The 20,107-nt window shown below is 32.2% G+C and overlaps 2 protein-coding genes across 2 annotated transcripts in view; both read left to right on the top strand.

Annotated features, from left to right (window-relative positions):
- LOC105761397 (receptor-like protein EIX2) overlaps positions 1-20,107 on the top strand; it is a 105,746-nt gene that overhangs the window by 31,617 nt on the left and 54,022 nt on the right. The gene's annotated exons all lie outside the window — the stretch shown is intronic.
- On the top strand, positions 9,911-10,621 carry LOC105761401 (dirigent protein 15). Its single transcript, XM_012579199.2, has one exon. It carries the CDS (start codon positions 9,972-9,974, stop codon positions 10,554-10,556), a length of 585 nt encoding a protein of 194 aa, XP_012434653.1. The 5' UTR covers positions 9,911-9,971; the 3' UTR covers positions 10,557-10,621.

Below are 20,107 nucleotides of genomic sequence, written 5' to 3'. Positions count from 1 at the left end.
TTAATTCCCGAGATCGTTTAAAACTTAAGTTTGAAAGGATTCATGTATTTAGATTTATTGTGAAAATCGAAACGCAGTAAGTTAGGATACGACCTTCTCGAATCTAAACACGAGATTTTGCTTATTCAAAAATCATAATTTATGCATTGAATAAAATTAATCTAACACAAAATGGTAGAAATAAAACACGGTGTTAATGTGTGTAACAAAAAAAATTGAACACGATAATGTAAGTATAAATAATACGAACGACATCGTAAATGAGATAAATAATAGAAGAGACAAATCTATCATATCACAACAAGTAAATAAATGAATAATTAAGACATTCTTTCAAAATAATAATGAAAATATGAATAAATAAATAAACAAAATGAATAAAATTATGAAAGTAAAAATATATATATCTGTATATACATAAAATATATAAAGAAATACAAACATGCATATATACATATATATATGAATAAGTTAAAAAATATGTACATGTATATGTATATATATTATAAAATGTACGTATGTATATATAAATTATAATGTATATTAAAAATAAGTAAGGATATATATAAGTCAAAGATATGTATGTATATATATGGTTAAATCTAAAATTAAATGGTATAAATGAGTAAATAATAATAATAATAATAATAATAATAATAATAATAATAATAATAATAATAATATAGAACTAATAGTATAATATAATAATATAATAATGAATAAATAAATAATAATGAAAATACAAGTATGATAATAAGTAGATTAATTAATAATACAACAAAAATAACACAAATGGACTAATTAGGGATAAAAATAAAATTAAAAGGTTGAAACTGTAATAAACTAAATACGAAGGATTAAAATCAAAAGACGCGCAAAGGTCAAGGACCAAATGGGAATAAAACCCAAACCCAGACACGTGTCCATTATCCAGCTCGTTGGTGGGTTAGGGACTTGACTGAAAACCAAACAAAATTCTAGGGCCAAATTTGAAAAAAAAAATGAAAATGAACAGGAAGGGAGTAAATTAAAATAAGTAAAAATGCGGAGGGACCAGGGTCATAAATAACCCATTTGAGGAAAACACGCGGATCCCCCTGGAGTGGGTCGGGTCTCGGGTCGGCCCTTGGGTTGTTATACCAAACGGCGCCATTTTGGCCACTGATGCTAAGGTCCAAAATGACGCCGTTTTTACACCTTATAAATACTAAAAAATGAACAAATAAAAACATTTTATCCCTTTCATTTTTTCAGAAAACAGAGAGAGCTCACTTTCTCTCGGCCTCCCCTCCAAAATCCGGCCTAAGACTTCGATCGAGGGCTTCGGCGCACTTCCACCGGAGGTGCAAAATCGGGCCTTTCTTAGCCCCGCTTAAAGCTCGTCACCCCTAGAACCTGGATTCAAGGTTGAATCCTTTGAAAGGTGAACCCAAACCCGAAAAAAATGAGGAGAAATCGTTCGGCCTCTCCTCCTCCGGCGCGGCACGGGTGAGATTTTCTTTTTCTTTTTTGTTTTTTTTTTTGGTTATTTGGTATAAGAAAGATAAATAAAAATAAAAATAAAGCACAAATAAAGAGAGCTTCGAATGCAAAAAAAACACCTCTGTTTTTGTATTCTCTTTTTTTTATATTTTTCAATATCTTTTCATACAATATTTTTCCCCTTACATTTGTTTGGTTTTTGGGCTTATATAGCCAAATATATCTTTTTTGCTACTGTTTGTTTCTGCTGTCTCTGTTTTTGTCTATTGGCTGCTATCTTCGTCTATTTTGCAGGTCATGAGGAGTCAACGAGCAGAAACCATTGCCATTTTGGTGCAACCTCAGTGAAGGAGTCGTCATCGGGCATCGTGCACGCCGAGGGCGCACATGGGGGAGGCTGCGGCGCAAGAGGGGAAGGGAACCCTAGGGTTTTCTAATTTTATTTAGTTTTTTAGGCCATATTGGGCCGTTAGGGCTTTGGGCCTATCTGGTTTGTTGTAAATGGACTGGGACTGTTAACATTTTTTATTGGGCCCGGGCAAAAATGGGCTATTACAATCTAAACAATAGCCAATAATAATGTAAGAATAAGAAAAATCTATATTTGATATAAAACAATTAGCTTTCAATCAAACTACAATAATTATTGTATAAGAGCTACAATTTCACTAAACAATTAAATTCATAAAATGACTAAAAATATTTGAGTTTACAGAACTGCTCCATTTACATTGAGTTTGTTTTTTGGGTAGAAGCTGAACAAAATTTTATTTTAATATGAAGTTGTATATAAATATGGATGTTGATATTGTGGTACAATAAGGGAGGAGAGAATGAGAATATGGTGGTGGTGGTAAGGAGGTTGGTTCACCATAGTTTGGCGGAGAGTCAGAGTGAGGGAGTTAGGGAGATAAGAGAATAAGGAGACGAAAGGTAGACTATTGCTAGGTGAGGTGCTCAGGTTTGCTGAAGGGAAAAAGATCCTGCTATCATCGTGCCTTGGGTATTTATAGGGGGAACGTCTCCATGCCCGACAGTGTCATGTCACTGACAATAAAGGTGGTGGCCCGCCCATGTGTTCGATCATGTGGCAGTTCCATTATGTGTTGATTGTTTTCAAGCAGGGGCTTCCTCTGACATGCTCTTTGTGAGGTAGTATGAGGTTGTTAGGCTTCAATGGTCCCCTCTTGGGTATATGTGCATACTCAATAATAGCGAGTGGCCTAACGGAGGTCTTACTAATAGCAAGTGACCCAAGATGATTGGCCTTATGGAGGGTCTGAGGCACGCGGGTGGCTAGTCACTGGATGGCCAGCCAGGTAGTGAAAGGCAAAGGGTTGTCCATAAGTGTTTCTCAAGTAACTTCTCACGTCACCACGTGTCCAAACCGAGTAGGGGTATAACACTAGATATATAAAAATATTATTTCTTTTTGTCCTCAAATAATTGTTAAAGAAAATATATGACATGTGCTTCTATATACATATATATGAAAGTTGACAAGAAAAATATAAATTTCATTGACAAATTCTTAAATTAAATTTATTGAGAAGATAAGAAAACCCTTCGTTGACCATAACTATTGATTATTATTTAAACAACAACCCTTAGATATAAAATAGTGAACTTTCAATGAAAGTGTAATAATTATATTATAAGAGTTATAATTTCACTAAACAATTAAATCCATAGAATGCCTAAAATATTTTTAAGTCTTTACCCATTCTTTAAAATATTTGTGTGTTAATTTGACAAATCAAAACAGTAAAATTTAAAGGTTTCAAGATATTAACGGATTCAACTACGTTTTCGTATTTAATTTTTTTATAAGCTGACATGACTCTTGTACAATAATAATTATACTATGATTGAAAGTTTTATCAAATTGAATTTTTTTCTTATTCTTATTGTTTATTGTGCAAACCTTTACGTCAACGAAAGGTTTTCTTGTCTTCTCAACAAATTTAATTTAAGAATGTCAACGAAATTTAGAGTTTTGTCAGTCTATATATATTCACACTATATCTCATATATTTTCTTTAATAATTAATGGAAAAAAATTGTTATACGTCTATATCTATATTAATTTTATATTAAAAACAGTCTAGCTCCCACCTAAAAAAGCTCAATGTAAACAGAGGTTGTCCAAAGACTCGAAAATATTTTAGGCATTTTATGAGTTGATTACAATTAGAAATTAGTTGTTAGAGTATCAACTCATATACTTTGTTTAATAACGGAAGTCTAATAAACTTTAACCAAATTAGTTCACTTTTAATTTGGGCTAATCCTTTTATGATAGTAAAAAAAATAACATATAATTGTTCTTATTATATATGTGATTAGACATGCTCATGGGCCAGGCCACCCATCCAGGCCTGGAGGCCGCTCGAAAATTGGGAAGGTTTAGACAAAAATACGAGACTTAAAAAATGAGCTTAGGTAAAATTTAAGGTTCATTTTCTAATTATGTTAAATTTTAGAGTATATAAATTAAATCTTAAATTTAGACATATTAGAGGGACCAAAACTAAAATTTAACCATTTTTGTATAATGAAAAAGAAAAAGAATGGGAGCATGTGTGAGTGTACACGTTTCAGTAAAAGGAAGTCCTTCATTCCACATCTATAGTGTAACACAGCCAGCAATACAACCATAGGGAATTAAGATTCAATAAAAACATTAATGACTAAGAAAGCACACCTTCTCATCCAACATTGCTGCAACAGACTAAGAAAATAGATCTCGAGAGCTTGTTTTATAGCCAAGAGGTCTCGAGGATAAAGCCAAAATGTCTCCCTTATTATTTCTAGGAACGCCACCACAACCGGCGGGACTTGGTTTCCCTCAAACGTTGACTTTAACGCAGCTAAAAGGCGGAGGGCACCAAAAAATACCTAATCGAATATCCTTTGAAGGGGTCGTTGGAGAGCAGAACAAAGGACACTCCCACCAAATAGATTTCGGAGGTTAAGATCAACATAGGAAGCACGAAGCCATAACAAGGGATCTGAGCTTTACAAGGAAGATGATATCATTAACCTCCCAGCTCTTGTCTTCGAAAACAAAAAGCATTACACTCAAGCCAGATTGACAGTGAGGCTGCCACTCAACACATAAGCCACCAAGATTTAACAACACCTGGAGACTAAGAATCCCAACAAAACTAAAGAAAAGTGTTGAGTCGGGAGGAAAGCAAATCGACAAATGCCACTAGTTGAAGAAACAAAAATGGAACGCAAATCGTTAATTGTTTGGAACATAATTTGGTAAGGGTAGTCTTCTTCAGATCATTTAATAGGAATGAAAGATGAATTTTTGCTTCATTTAAGAGAAGCCAAATACGATTATTAGAATATAATAAAATTTCTTTTTATTATTTATAATATATTTCAATTTAATTAGTAATGATATTTGCATGGATAATTATATTGGAAAAATTAGGAGAATTGATGCTGTCGTAAATCAACTAAAAATTTGATTAAGGCAAGTGTACATATCAATTAATAGTATAGCTACGGTTAGTAAAAATATTGTTCTCATAAATACTAAAATGCTAGTATTTCTATTATTTAACCAAATAAATCAAGTGATTGAGTAAAACTAAAATTATCTAAATTAATTAACTAACCAACACAACAAAGAACAATTCAGGAAAATAATCAAATAATAACCAAGAAGCGAAACAATACCCAGGAAAAAATTTACCTAGATTTCATTTGTAATTATCAATCTAAATTATGCAATTTCTTCACTTAGTATCTTGATCAGTAGAAATTCCTAAATTGTGCTAATATCTCTCTTCAAGAATAATAACAACTGACTCTAGGTTGATTAATTAAAATTTCTTTCTAATTAAAACATTTATTATCGCATTAACTCGATCTATGGATTCCCCTATTAGATTTGACTCTAATCCGGTAGATTTATCGTCCTATTTCTAGGATTGCATGCAATTCCACTCAATTACGCTAGATATACTATTAAACAGGATCTACTCATCTTATTTAAGCACATCAAATATGAATCAATGCCTAGAAATATTAAACCAAAAATTAAGCACACATAATTAAGAATAATATCTAAGTCTTTATTGCTTAAAATAAAAATCAAACGACATAATCCATCATAGGATTCATCTCCCTAGATATTTAGAAAATTAGTTCATACAAGCAAATAAAAACATCCAAGAAACAGTATAACCGCAAGAAAGAAAAAAACTCATAATAATCTCCAAAGAAATCAAAAGGGAATCTTCAATGGTATTTTTCGGATTGTTTTCTTGAGTATTCTATAGTGGCTCACTCAAATCCTCTTATTTTTGTCATATATAGGTCTTAAAATACCGAAAAAACCTGAAAATCGCGTTTTTCGCTGTTCGGAGTGCAATTTGCGATATCGACACGACTTGCCATATGCCATGTAGCAGCCCATGTGGCTCATACATCCATGTGCCCAGGCCATGTGGAATGGTTTAGCCCGTGTGGCTCTTGTAACTCGCTCCGATTTTCGCTCATTTTGCTCTCAAATACTCTCCTAAATATAAAAATATGAATTTAAAGAATTAGAAGCATATAGTTCACAATTTACATCAAATAATCACCCAAAAACGCATTAAAAACGAAATTCAAACAATCAAGAATATATCGTTTTTAAAATATAATTAGGAAAATAGTTCGTTTGTTTTGAAAAATAGGGAAACAAGCATTTTTTGTGGGGTGTGGCTGCCATGTAGGAAAATACGTTTTTGTCTATGTGGTAGTAGGAAAATACGTTTTTAAAATCTAGACCATTGATTTTTTAACCGTTGGACCAACGGCTAAAAATTGAAAAAAAAATTAAATGCACCCAACGGCTCTCAAAATTTTCCCATATAAAAATCTCTCCACTTATCATTTATTTCATTCAATTTCATTTATCTTTTATCTCAACTCTTTTTCTCTTAATTTTCTATTCTAACCTCTCAATTTCTTCTTCTCTTCACTTATTTTTTTTCATTCAATTTCTTGATATTATTCGATTTTCATCATCTCAAAGATTTCAAGTAAAATAAGATAATTTATTTTTAATTTGTTTATTTTAATAGATTTAACGATATTTTATGTTAAATAAATTTTTAATTTAATAATATTAAAAAATTAGTTTATTTAATTGTCTAAATTAATTAATCTTGTTTAATTTGATAAATGTTGCCAATTTTAAAAATGTCAATGCTTTGCTAGAGAGATGAAAACTCAAAACTCATACATTCCATTTTCCATTCAATGAGTGTACGATTACACTCGAAGATGTGGTATTACAAGTCGGTCTATCGATTGATAGGGTAATCATTATGGGAGTAGTGCATGTTCGGGATTGGAGACCAATTTGCCACCAGCTATTGGGTAAGGTGCGAGACAAATTTAGTGATAACTAAATAGAAATGAAATGGTTAGAAGATAATTTATCACATCTCGATAACTCTTTTAGTGCAGTTGAAAATACCTTTCTTTAATACACTAAGAGTGTGTTTAGTACTGCTTCTAAGAAGCACTTTTGGGATAAAAAAATACTTTTAAGACAAAAACATTCTTAAACAAGTTACCTTTTGAGATAAAAAGTGTTTCTCCCAAGCTAAAAATTGACTAAAAAGTACTTTTTTTAGAAGCTGAAAATTTTAGCTTTTCCCTCAAAAAAGCACTTTTGAGAAGCATTACTAAACTAAGCCTAAGTATTCATCTTGAGCCTCTTTACCTATCTAGTTTTCGGCTCTAAAATGGGTGAACTGGCCTCCTTTGACACTGTACTCTCCTTTCTTCTTTCTTCTTCTTTATCGCCGCGTTAGGCTGAACTTGCTGCCCAGCCCTGCTTTGCTACCCCACCGTTGCTCCTGACCCAATCGCCTACCGTTAATCCGCCACCTCATCATCCTCACCACTACCCTGCTCCACCTCTCGCTATCGATCGTCCCAGCCTTGCGGCACAGCACCAAAAGCTCCCACAATTTCTTCTTTTGTATTTAACATTCTTATGAGTCTCTCAGCTCAGTACTATAATTGTTTTATCAATATTAGCACGCTTGGGTTAGACCCTACACTCCAAATGGATTCTCAAGTTTCAAAAGAAAAAGGAGCTGAAATAGCAATGGTAGCGATTCTGCTACGCCAAATAAAGTACGCTCCTACTCTTCAACCCCTCCCCACCACATTATCTCTTTCAGCAGGAATCATCGGTGAGCTATCACTAGTGCTTATGTCTCACTCTATTCTCTCAAATAATATCATACTCAACGATATTGTGCAAAAAATAAAATAAAATTGTATTTGCATAACTAACATCTACCACATTAAATTAGGGTTTATGGTGCAAATAGTTTGTAGCTATAATTATAAAAACTTAACTTGAAAAAATATTTATGTTAAGTTATTAATGTTTTTTTTTATAGTAAGTAATTAAGTTTAAAATAATCTTTATAAGCTGATTAAGTCTTAACTTGACTGACATTGACATTGTTGTCAGTGCAGGAAGATGTGAGTTTGAGTGCGTTGAAGCACAATATTATCCTCCTATTTAAAGGTTGGGAGGGACTATGAGTAGTTTTAAGCATTGTATCAAAAAGAATTGATAAATATTATAAGAATTTATAATGAGATTAATGTTAAAAATAATAATAATAATATTTTATCGACGGGTGAAAATCAAAAGGAAATAAATAGGAAATCTGGGAAACTGATAAAAAAATAAAATTCGAGTGAATGATATCACATAGAAGGAAAGCATAATTTAAAATTTGGCTCAATAACGTGAACTTTCATCTATTACTAGAATAAACCCTGCTTTCGCAGCGGATTTACAATTATTTTTTAACGTGTAAAACTATTTTTTTTGAAAAAAAACATAAACATGAGTTGCATGATAAAAGTTAAACTAAACATGGAATGCATTACGATATAACATACCCAATTAAAAATAATTAAAACAAATATGGTACATCTTGTACAAGGTGAAATCAACTGGTATGCACCGATGCGGCTGATACCATCCAAAATTTATATGGACCTAAAATTTATTACTCTGCTTTGTTATTAGAACAGAGCGTTTCAGTCGATACAAACAGTACCAAAACAATCATAATTATCATCAGTTGAATTTTTAAATTCGGTAACTTTCTCATTAATGAATTTTTTTTCTTTCAAAAAAAGAGTAGTAATTTTAGACACATAAAATTATAAGAGTAAATTACACTCAAATCACTGAAAGAAAAACTAACGAGGATGAGAATATTACAAGAAACAAAGCAAGATTAGATGCAGAGGGATACACTCAAGTAGACCTGCTCATGGGTCGGGCTACTCGAAATGTGGGAGGGTTTGAGCAAAAATATAGGCTCGAAAAATGAGTTTGGATAAAAAAATAAGGCCTGTTTAAAAAACGGGTTAGGCCTCGAGTAAGGCATTTTTGGCTCGGGCCTGGCCCAAATTCACTAAAGGACAAATATATATATATATTTAATATTATTTTCTTGTTATTTTCTCCCTATTTTGCTACCATTTTACTCTTATGTTGCCACTATTTTGTTGTTATTGTTTGGATATTGTATAAAACTTATTTTATTATTAATTTTGTTATTTTTTTAAAGACATTTGTTAATTTTGTTATTATTTTAGAGACATTTGCTTCTTAAGTTGCATCTATCTTAGTGTTATTTAAGTATGCATATTTTTTAAAACTTATTTTTAATTTGTTGGGAAATATTTATTTTAATTTTTTAGTATTTTTGATGTATTATATATATTTTAAAATTATATAAAAATTAATATGGACGGACTTAGCAAAATTTTAGACCTATTTTTTAGACCCGAGCTCGACCTGACCCATACGCACCTCTACACTAAAGTAGAAGAATAGATTTTGATGAGACTTTTCCACTAGTGGCAAAACTTGAAGCTATAGGATGTTGCTTATCGTTGCCACACACGTTGACTTTAGTTTGATTTTAATAATGTGTTGTCCTTGACTTTAATTTGATTTTAATAATGAATTCTCCTTGACTTCAATTTGATTTTTTAAAAGTAATATTTTAAGTTTTTTAAAAGTATTTTAATCATATATATAAATGAGGAATTTTCAGTTATAGGAGCTAAGCCTAAATTCTCCAATGTCTTGAGACTCTAGATTTGAATAATAACCTCGCGTTGGGGTATTTCTCAATATTCAAAGCTTTCAACTTGTAAGTAAAGTCTCATTAAATAAAACTTCAATCCTTCAATCACAATTACACTCTTCTCTACAATTAATTTCATCCATATGATTTCAAAAATAAAATAAGACACATGAATTTCAAGCTTTCACACAACTATTTTATTAAAAAAAAAAAGCAATTTTAAAATCCAACACAAATTCTATTTAAACCCCAACTGTGTGAAGCAAGAAGCACAAAACCAATTGTTTTTCCTTTACTTTGAAGTGTCAAAACCAAATATTATAGAGGTAAACATTTGGAAGAAAAATGGAAAAACAGATGATATTTGCATGGGCAATGATATTTTGCCTCGCCGTAGCACCGGTCTGTGGCCAATACTACTCCAAAACTATCAAGGCAGGTCCTCGGGTGGAAAAGATGACCCGACTTCGCTTCTTCTACCACGATATTCCCAGTGGTAAAAATCCTACTACATTCCTGATAGCTCAGGCCAACATCACCCAAGATTTCTTTTCCCCATCCCCATACGGAAGCTTGTATTCAATGGATGATCCCCTCACTCTAGAGCCTGAACGAACATCCAAGATGGTTGGAAATGCCCAAGGGCTGTACCTAGCACTAAGTCGAGACCCTACCAAGTTCACGGCAGTTTTTTACGCTGATTTTGCGTTTACCATTGGCAAGTTCAAGGGGAGCTCCTTTAGCTTGTTCTCACGATATCCCCTCACAGATTTTGTTCCTGGCCCTGACGTAATTCGTGAAATGGCAATAGTGGGAGGGACAGGTGCGTTTAGGATGGCCACAGGGTTTGCACTATTTCGGGCCACTTCTTCCAACTCCAGGACTGGAGATGCCAGTCTCGAGGTCGATGTTACTTTGTACCACTACTAAATCCAATTGCAAAATATTGAAATTTATAATAAAATCAATAAAGCAGTATATTCCTAATCCGCAAACGGATTAGTATGGCCACAATGTTTGATAAAAAACTAGGATCATTTAATCATGTGTCCTTAACTTTGTTTTCCATTAATTATTAAAGAAAAAGGTATGAGATTGTGTGTATGAAAACCAACAAATATATATATATATATATATAAATTTCATTGAAAATTCTTAAATTAAATATTTGAGAAGGAAAGAAAACCCTTAGTTGACCACAGTATCAAAATTTACTTTATTGTCTGAACAGTAGGCAATAATAGTGTAAGAATCAAAAAATCTATATTTGATATAAAATAATTAGCTTTCAATCAAAGTACAATAATTATTGTATAAGAGCTATAGTTTCACTAAATAATTAAATCCATAAAATGCCTAAAAATATTTGAGTTCACAGAATTGCCCTATTTACATTGAGTTTCTTTTTGGTAGTATCTGAACATAGAAATTTTTTTTAAATATGAAATTGTATATAGATATAGATATTGATACTATGATACAATAAGGGAGGAGAGAATGAGAATATGGTGGTGGTGACAAGAAGATTGGTTCACCTTAATTAGGTGGAGAGCCTGAGTGAAGGAGTTAAAGGAGATAAGAGATAAGGAGAGGAGAGGTAGATTGTTGCTAGGTGCGGTGCTTAGGTTTGCTGAAGGGGAAAAGATCCTACTATCATCGTGACCTAGGGTATTTATGGGGAAGGACTCCATGCTTGACAGTGCTACGTCACTGACAATATAGGTGATGGACTACTCGTGTGATCTATCAAGTGATAAATTTGGCTTGCTTTGTCATTCTTTTTGTGAAGTAGTATGTGGTTGTTTGGCTTCAATTATCCCCTTTTGGGTATATGTGCGTACGCACTAATAGTGGGTGGCCCAAGATGATTTGGCTTTATGGAGGGTTTGAGACACGCGGGTGGCTAGTCACTGGATGGCCAACAAAATAACAAAAGACAGAGGGTCGTCCATAGGTACTATCACTTCTCACATCACCACGTCCAAGCCGAATAGGGATATAAAAATAAATATATAAAAAAATATGATTTCTTTTTTTTTTTCAAATAATTGTTAAAGAAAATCTACGACATGTATGCCTATATATATAAATATATGAAAGTTGACAAGAAAAATATAAAATTTATTGACAAATTCTTAAATTAAATTTATTAGAAGATAAGAAAACCTTCGTTGACCATAACTATCGGTTATTATTTAAACAACAACGTAAGAATAAGAAATTCTATATTAGATATAAAATAGTTAACTTTCAATGGAAGAAACAATTAAATCCATAGAATGCCTAAAATATTTTAGGTAAGAGCCAAACATAGATTGGCATTTTTCTTTTATTTATAAAAAGAGAGCAAAGTCCTAATAGCAATGCACTTATCGTGACTCGAACTCAAGCCATACTTAAGACGGTGAACATATAATTTTTTTTTTGTTTTCCATTAATTATTAAAGAAAATATTAGGACAAAGGACACCAAAACCGGCGGGACTTGGTTCCCCTGGAATGTTGACTCTAAAGCAGCTAAAAGGCGGAGGGAACAAAAAAATACCTATTCGAATCCTTTGAAGGGGTTGTTGGAGATAAGAACAAAGGACACTCCCACCAAATAGATTCTCGGAGGTTAAGATCAACATATGAAGCTCGAAGCCAAAACAAGGATCTGATCTTTACAAGGAAGATGGTATCATTAACATCCCAGCTCTTCTCTTCAAAACAAAAAGCATTACACGCAAGCCAAATTGACAGTGAGGCTGCCACGCAACACAACGCCTAGAAACTAAGAATCCCAACAAAACTAAAGAAAAGTGTAGGAGGAAAGCAAACCGACAAATGCCACTAGTTGAAGAAACAAAACCGTAACTCCTGTGCAAATCGCTAATTGTTTGGAACGTAATTCGATAAGAGTAGTTTTTTGAGATCGTTTAATATGAATAAAGGATGATGTTTTGGTTCATTTAAGAGGAACCAAATATTAATAACACGAGTAACAAAAATAGAAATCAGATCATTATAAGCAACATGTTAGTCTAAGAAAATAGTCAATAATACAATTAATAATAAAAATAACAAGAGTAATAAAATCATATACAATGTTATTTAATTGTTTTAACATTGCATATTTGTTGAATTATTCTTTTTTAACATTTATATATACTCCTTTTTAACATGAATTTATATTATTAAAATTATCAAGTTCTTCCTTTTCATGCACTCTTCAAAATATAAATCATCTTATTTCCGCTTACGAATAAAGTTATAAAGTATGCAAAATGCTAATACAATTTAACCTCTTTTTTTATGTTATATTGAGGTGATGTTAATATGAGAAAATGTCCACTTAACTATATTTTAAAGATTTGAATGTCTCAAATTAAATAACTCGTGAGCTATCATTAGTACTTATTCTAGTTCTATTCTCTCAAATAGTATCATACCTAACAATATAATATAATAAAATCTTTTGTATTTACATAATTAACATCTACTATATTAGATTTTATGTTAAGTTAATAATAAATGTTTTATAAATAGGGAACTTTGCAACGTTCGTAACAAAAACTTAATTGAGAAAACTGAACATGAAATTATTTGTCGTCAGTGACTGTCAAGAGGAAATAAATAGAAAATTTGGGAAACTGATAAAAAGAAATTGAAAATTACAGTGAATGATGCCATGGAGAAGGAAATCATAATTGAACTTTTGGGTCAATAACGTGGTCTTTCACCTATTACTAGAATTAACCCCTGCTTTCGCAGGGGCTTTACTATTATTTTTTAACGTGTAAAAATTATATGTTTTAAGAAAACATAAACTTGAGTTACATCATAAAGTTAAACTAAACAACATACACAATTTAAAATAATTAAAACAAATAACATCAACATGGTACATCATTTTATGGCTGGTATAAGTGAAATTAACCACTACATATCGATATGATTAATATCAATTGAAATTTGCACTGGAACGAGACCTAAAATTTATTATTCTAGTTTACTATTGAAAGGGAGCATTTCGATTGATACAAATTGTACAACTACCATGAGTTTTTAAAAGTAAAAATTTAAGTTTATAAAAATATTTTACTCAAATAAATTGATATGATTAATATCAATTAAAAGATTAGTGGCCAAATTTAGCTCAAAAAAATAAGGGTCAAAAAGGGCTTAACTTGACATTATTCCATACATGCGCGTAGCCAAGGGGGCTGGCAGGGGCCCACCCCTCTAAAATGAATTTTTTTTTCATTTAGACCCCTTTATAATTTATAAAATTTTAAATTAGTAATGGTAAAATTACATTTTAGCCCCTCTAAATTGATAAAAATTTGATTTAATCTTTTAAAAATTATAAGGATATAGGCTATTAAAATGGTGAAATTATATTTTTACGATAAAAATATATAATTTAATTCCAGCTCCCAAAAAATAATTTTTTGACTTCACCCCTGATGTCATAAATATTTTTTTACACGAGAGAAAAATTTTCAGATTTTATTTTAAAACACTATAAAGGTAAACTTGAAATTTTAAGTATCCAAAAGGATGAAATCCCAAATCTAAACATTTTGGACCAAAAGAAAAAATTTAGGGTCCGTTTGTTTACATGTAAAAGGTTTTACGAAAAATATTTTCTGCATTTTCCTGTGCTTGTTTCACATAAAACAGCTTGGTCAACGGAAAATAAATATTTTTCCTTGTAAAATGGCTTACCCTTTTGAAAAACATAAGTCATTTTCCGGAAAAGAGCTCCTCAATAGATAATTTTACTTTTATATAATAATTAACTTAAATCAAGTTTAATATTATTATATTGATAATAAATTTTATTTTTATTTTTAAAAATATTTAAAATTATTAAAATATTAATATAAAATATTATATTTTTTAATATTATTAAACATACGTATTTAATTATTTATATTTATCCATATAATAAATTATTAATATAATTAAAATAATTTATTATTTTTAATGAATTATTTAATATTTAAATTTTATTTTAATAGTAAATTTTAAAATAATAATTTTAAATAATATTATTCACATATTATTGAAAATATCAATATTAATATTTTAATACTAAATATTTATTACAATTATAAATATATTAATAATAAATGTTTTGTAATATAAATGTTAAAATATGTCATAAGTCTATATACTCTTCACAAATTTGCAATTTAGTTTCGTACTTTTATTTTCAAGAATTTAATCCTCTACTTTCCAAATTTGAAAATCAAGTCTAACTGTTGACATGTTAATGTCATATTTTAAAATAAAAAATACTCAGTTGATAGTCATGTAACGAAAAAATGATCGTTGCAATGAACCTAAATTTAACAAAATAATTTTATTATATGTAAAAACAATGTAAAATATAAAATTATAAATATAAAATAAACTCAATTAAACAATAAAAAATAAAAAAATCTCAAATGTATGTTTGTTTAATTGAAAACGACTTTTATGAAATATTTTTAAAGAACCTGCCAAACAAAAGAAAATATTTTACACAGATTCATCCAAACACCAGAAAATATTAACTTTTTCAGAAAAGTAAATCATTTTCCGAAAGTCATTTTCAATGAAACAAACGTAGAAATTATTTTCCTCCTAAATATTTCTGTTGTGAGCTCAGGGCCAATCCATTTTGATTTATGGGCTGATTAGATTTAAAAACATAAATAATTTTAATAAATTTTGGTAACAAAAACTTTATTCACAAAACTCAACACGAAGCCATTTGTCCTCTGTGATTGTGAAGAGGAAATAAATAGGAAACTTTATGTGCAATAAAAAAAATTGAAAATTCCAATGAATGATCTCAGAGAAAAGGAAATCATAATTTATGATCGTCTTTCATCTATTATTACTATAATAGTTGGTCAAAACTATAGTTATTATAAATTTATCTAAATATTAGCTTTTGATAATTTTACTTTAAAATCTAAAAGTTAAAACAGGGAGGTTAGAGTTTGAAATTAAATTTTAATTTTATAATTTTTAAAAGATTAAATCAAATTTTTAGAAAGGGTTGAAGTGTAATTTTATTTTTATTAATTTAAAATTTTTAAAAGATCTAAATGGACAATTTTCCATTACCCCACTACCTAGATACGCCACTGAGTCAAAACCTAAAAGTAATTAAATATTAACTTTTGCATTTAGGTAAAAAAAAAAAAAAGAAGCACTTTTTCATCATAATTTTGACTCTAAAAATCAAGCCTTCTTTATTACTTTTGCGGTGGAAAGTGTTTTTTAGAACTTAGACTCAATAAAGAACTGACCTTAGTTGCTCAATCACAGTAAAAATAGTGTTATATACGAAAATAATTTGATATTTATATACGAAAATTTTAATTAATTAATTAATTAAAATTGACTGATTCTATGGACGATGCCGGCCTTTTTTTCCCAAAAGAAGATGTCTCTCGTCTTCATCGGTTGCTACTGTGAACGGGAATAGAGAAGATGTCTCTATTCCTGAGGATTCTAACACAAAGAAGGTTCAATTTAAGGAGTCGGATGCGACTCCTGAAGATGTGATGGTTGTGGATCCACTACCAATGCCTTCGCTGTCATGGAAGGATATGCTAGTGGCGAAGGAAACTTTTGATCAGATTAATAAAAGTGATGGCCAATACTTTGCTAATAATTTCTCCCTTACAGAGCAGGATGTCAAGAAATCTTTTGTTGATGGTGTCCCTTCCATTGATTTCTCAAAGAGAGTTTATCAACTTTTGGAAAAGAAAATGTCAACCTCTGTGGTACTCAAGATGTTGGGACGAAACCTTGGAATCACGACTTTGCAAAATAGATTATATGGGATTTGGAGACCATCTAAGCCTTTTCAATTAATGGATATTGAGAATGGTTATTTTCTTGCAAAATTTCAGAGCATGAAGACTATGACAAGATCCTTTCTCAGGGTCCGTGGGTTATTTTCGGTCATTACCTTACCGTCCAGCCTTGGACGATTGATTTCAATCCCAATTTACCTTACCCTAATTTGGTTCTCACATTGATTCGTTTTCCCGATCTTCCCAGTCACTTTTATAAAAATAGATTCACATGAAGATTGGGGGAATGATAGGTAAAGTAACAAAGTTGGATTTTAACACCACTATAACAAAACAGGCTTTTAGCGGTATTTTTTTAGGCCTATAGCGGCATTTTTAAACGCTCACATGGAAGTTTTTGTCAATTTACGGTGACCGTTAGTCTCTAAGATTCTTATCAATGGTAGCCCTCAAAGGATAAAATACGAAAACCTACCTGTGGTTTGCTTTAAGTGTGGTTGTTATGGTCATACTAAAGAAACCTATTCATCAGTCACACAAACCTCAGGGGCAAAAGAGAAGGGTGAGTCATCAGAATAAGCTGCTGTAATTTCTGCAGCAGCCGGAGAAGGAGACTATGATCCCTGGATACTATGGTCCCTAGATGCTAGTGGAGCGGAAGACCAGACGCGGCACCTTGGATGGCACTAAAAAAGGAAACAATTCTAAAGGGGAGAAAACTATGGGATCACATTATCAATCTTTAGTTAATTTGGAGGCGACTTCAATGGAAAAGGAAATGATTAAAGAACCCCAGAAAGATTTGAAGAAAAAAGGGAAAGCTCCCAAGCTAAACCTTCAAAGGGTAAAAAACCTGCTAGTGATGGTTCTAAAAAATCCAACTTGGGCCTGTTGGTGGGAAAAAATCTAAAGGGTCAAGCCTGTGTCTCTCAGGCCACTAACCTTCTGATTAACCATTCCACAGGTGGGACTAAGATGGGCCCAGATCCGTAGGTTTCTTTGGCGGTAAAAATTTTGACTCCTTCGATTAGTAACGAGCAGGCCCCTAACAATGTTAGCAGTGGGTTGCAGCAAGAGGTCCAGGATCCGAAAGAATCTGCAGTAGACTTGTCTAAACTCTCAAGTGCCACGCATGATTCTTTGCCAAGTGCTGAAAGAAACTACCGATCTTTAATTTTAGGTAATTCTGTCTCTTTTTTTCCTTTAGTTTTAAATTCACAAAATGTTGTTGATGCAGATCAAGTACAAGTGGACCCCCATTTTTCTCTCCAAAAGCAAGTAGAACATGTAGTGCACTTTAATCCTGCTTTTGAAAAGAATTCTTTTGTTAATGTGGAGGTGAAGGAAGGCGTTTTGGAGGTCAAAAATCATTCGGCAGTTGTGTTCACAAATAGAAATATTCTGGAGACCGTGAGTGAGGAGATGGGGGTGATGGTCCTTCGTTTGGAATAAATTTCCTAGGGAGGTTTTTAAGGGACAAAATGCTAAAGTGACTGGTATAAAAGGAGGTTGGAAACTTAATAAAACTTTAAAAGGACCAGGTAATCGTTACAAAAATTCTAAAAATATCTGGGTTCCATTTGCTGATTCTATGAATTAGTGGGACCAAAGCTGACACTATCATTGCAAAGTTAGGCTGGGATACGTCTCATCGTGTGGAAGTGGTATGATTTTCTGGAGGTATTTGGATTGGATGGAAAATTTTGATTGATTTGAATGTGGTTGGTAATCATCCTCATTTCATTTTGGCTCATATTTGTTCTAATTTGTATCCTAATCTGGTCTTTGTTGCTTTTGTGTATGGGAGCCTTGACAAACTGAAAAGGAAAATTTTTGGAATGATTTAAGTCGCTCAATTCCACTTGGGTATGATCCTTGGATGGCCATTGGAGATTTTAACACCATCCTCTCTTCAAATGATAAAAAAGGCGATCATGTCAAAGGTCGCAGATGCCAGTTTTTTGGTGAGTTTATGGATAAAGCTCAATTGCATGATATGGGTTTTCAAGGGCCTCCTTTTACATGGCATCGAGGCAATCTCTCCGAAAGACTTGATAGGGCTGTGGGTAGCGACGTTTGGATGGAATCTTTTCCTAATTGTTCGATTTCCCATTTACCTAGAATTAAATTTGATCATTGACCGCTTCTTTTAAATTTTTTCCATGAATTTAGATATGCTCCTAATCGTCCCTTCCGGTTCTTAGCTGGCTGGCTGCACCACCAAAATTTCTCTAATTTTGTCAAGGAAAATTAGAGTTTAGATGATAATATGACTAGTGCGATTGTTAGTTTTACTGATAAGCTTAAAAGGTGGAACAACTGTGTTTATGGACATATAAACTAGAGGAAGAGGCAGTTAATGCATAAGCTTTCTAAAATCCAGCATGCCTTTGGACCTTTTGGGGTCTAATTCTCTTATTCGTCAGGAATTAATGATTCGAGATGAGCTTGAAAATATTCTTCATCATGAGGACATGCTCTGGAAGAAAAAATCAAGATTCGAGTAGCTTAAATTGGGGACCGTAACACTAGCTACTTCCATAGACGCATAGTTCAGAGAAGGAATTTCAATAAAATCACTGCTTTACGTAATGTTGACGGGGATTGGATTTTTTATCCAAAGGTTCTTAAGAACGAAACGGTTAATTTTTTTCCAGAATCTTTATGGGAGAGAATCCAAGCCCGCTAGGAATTCTTCCTCCTAGTGCTTTTCATTGCCTTAGTATTAAAGATGTTAATTTTCTTGGGAGAAATGTTACGGACGAGGAAATAAGGATGCTCTTTTCGACATGGCACCCTTGAAAGCCCCAGGTAGTGATGATTTTCATGCCGCTTTCTTCCAAAATCAATGGGATAATATTGGGGATGCTATTTGTGAGTGGGTCAAGAAGATTTTTGAGGGAGGTTCCATCGACCCGGAGTTCAATAACACACTTATTGTGTTAATCCCTAAAGTTCCAAACCCAAAAAATTTCTCACAGTTCCAGCTTATCAGCCTTTGCTCTGTGTTGCACAAGTTGATCATAAAGGCCATTGCTAATAGATCTAAGAATATCTTCTTGAAGATCACAAGTTAAGAACAAGAGGGCCTCATTGCTGGAATAAATATTATCTATAACATCATTATCGCTCAGGAAGTTTTACATTCTATGAGAACTAATAAAAATCTCCAATGGATGGCAATCAAGATTGATTTAGAGAAGGCTTACGATATAGTCAGATGGGACTTTGTAAAAGCTTCTCTCAATGCAGCAGATATTCCTTCTCATTTGATTAAAGTTATTAAGAATGCTATCTCGTTATCCTCTATGCAGGTTTTATGAAATGGTGCGCCACCACAAAAGCTTAGGCCGATAAGGGGTATTCGACAAGGCTGTCCTCTGTCGCCATACCTCTTTGTCCTCTGTATGGAATGGTTGGGCCATAGATTCACACGAGTATCTCTTCAGGGGAGTGGAGCCCCATTCGATTATCATGCATAGGACCGAATCTTTCACACCTATTTTTTGCAGATGACTTGGTGATTTTTAGTCGAGCTAATTTGATTCATAGTGGTCTCCTCAAGAAATTTCTGAGTAACTTTTGTGAGTTATCTGGTCACAAGGTAAATGCTAGGAAAATGAATGTGTTCTTTTCTACGGGGGTTAACGAACTTTTAAGGAATAAAATCAATAACATGCTT

Source organism: Gossypium raimondii, chromosome 11 (genome assembly GCF_025698545.1).
Source record: "Gossypium raimondii isolate GPD5lz chromosome 11, ASM2569854v1, whole genome shotgun sequence".
Taxonomy (NCBI): Eukaryota; Viridiplantae; Streptophyta; class Magnoliopsida; order Malvales; family Malvaceae; genus Gossypium; species Gossypium raimondii.
The sequence above is the reverse complement of the archived record's forward strand: the minus strand, read 5'-3'. Positions and strand labels throughout refer to the sequence as shown.

Excerpts from the sequence above, each read along its gene's own strand:
- LOC105761401 (XM_012579199.2), top strand. The coding sequence starts at position 9,972 with ATGGAAAAACAGATGATATTTGCATGGGCAATGATATTTTGCCTCGCC.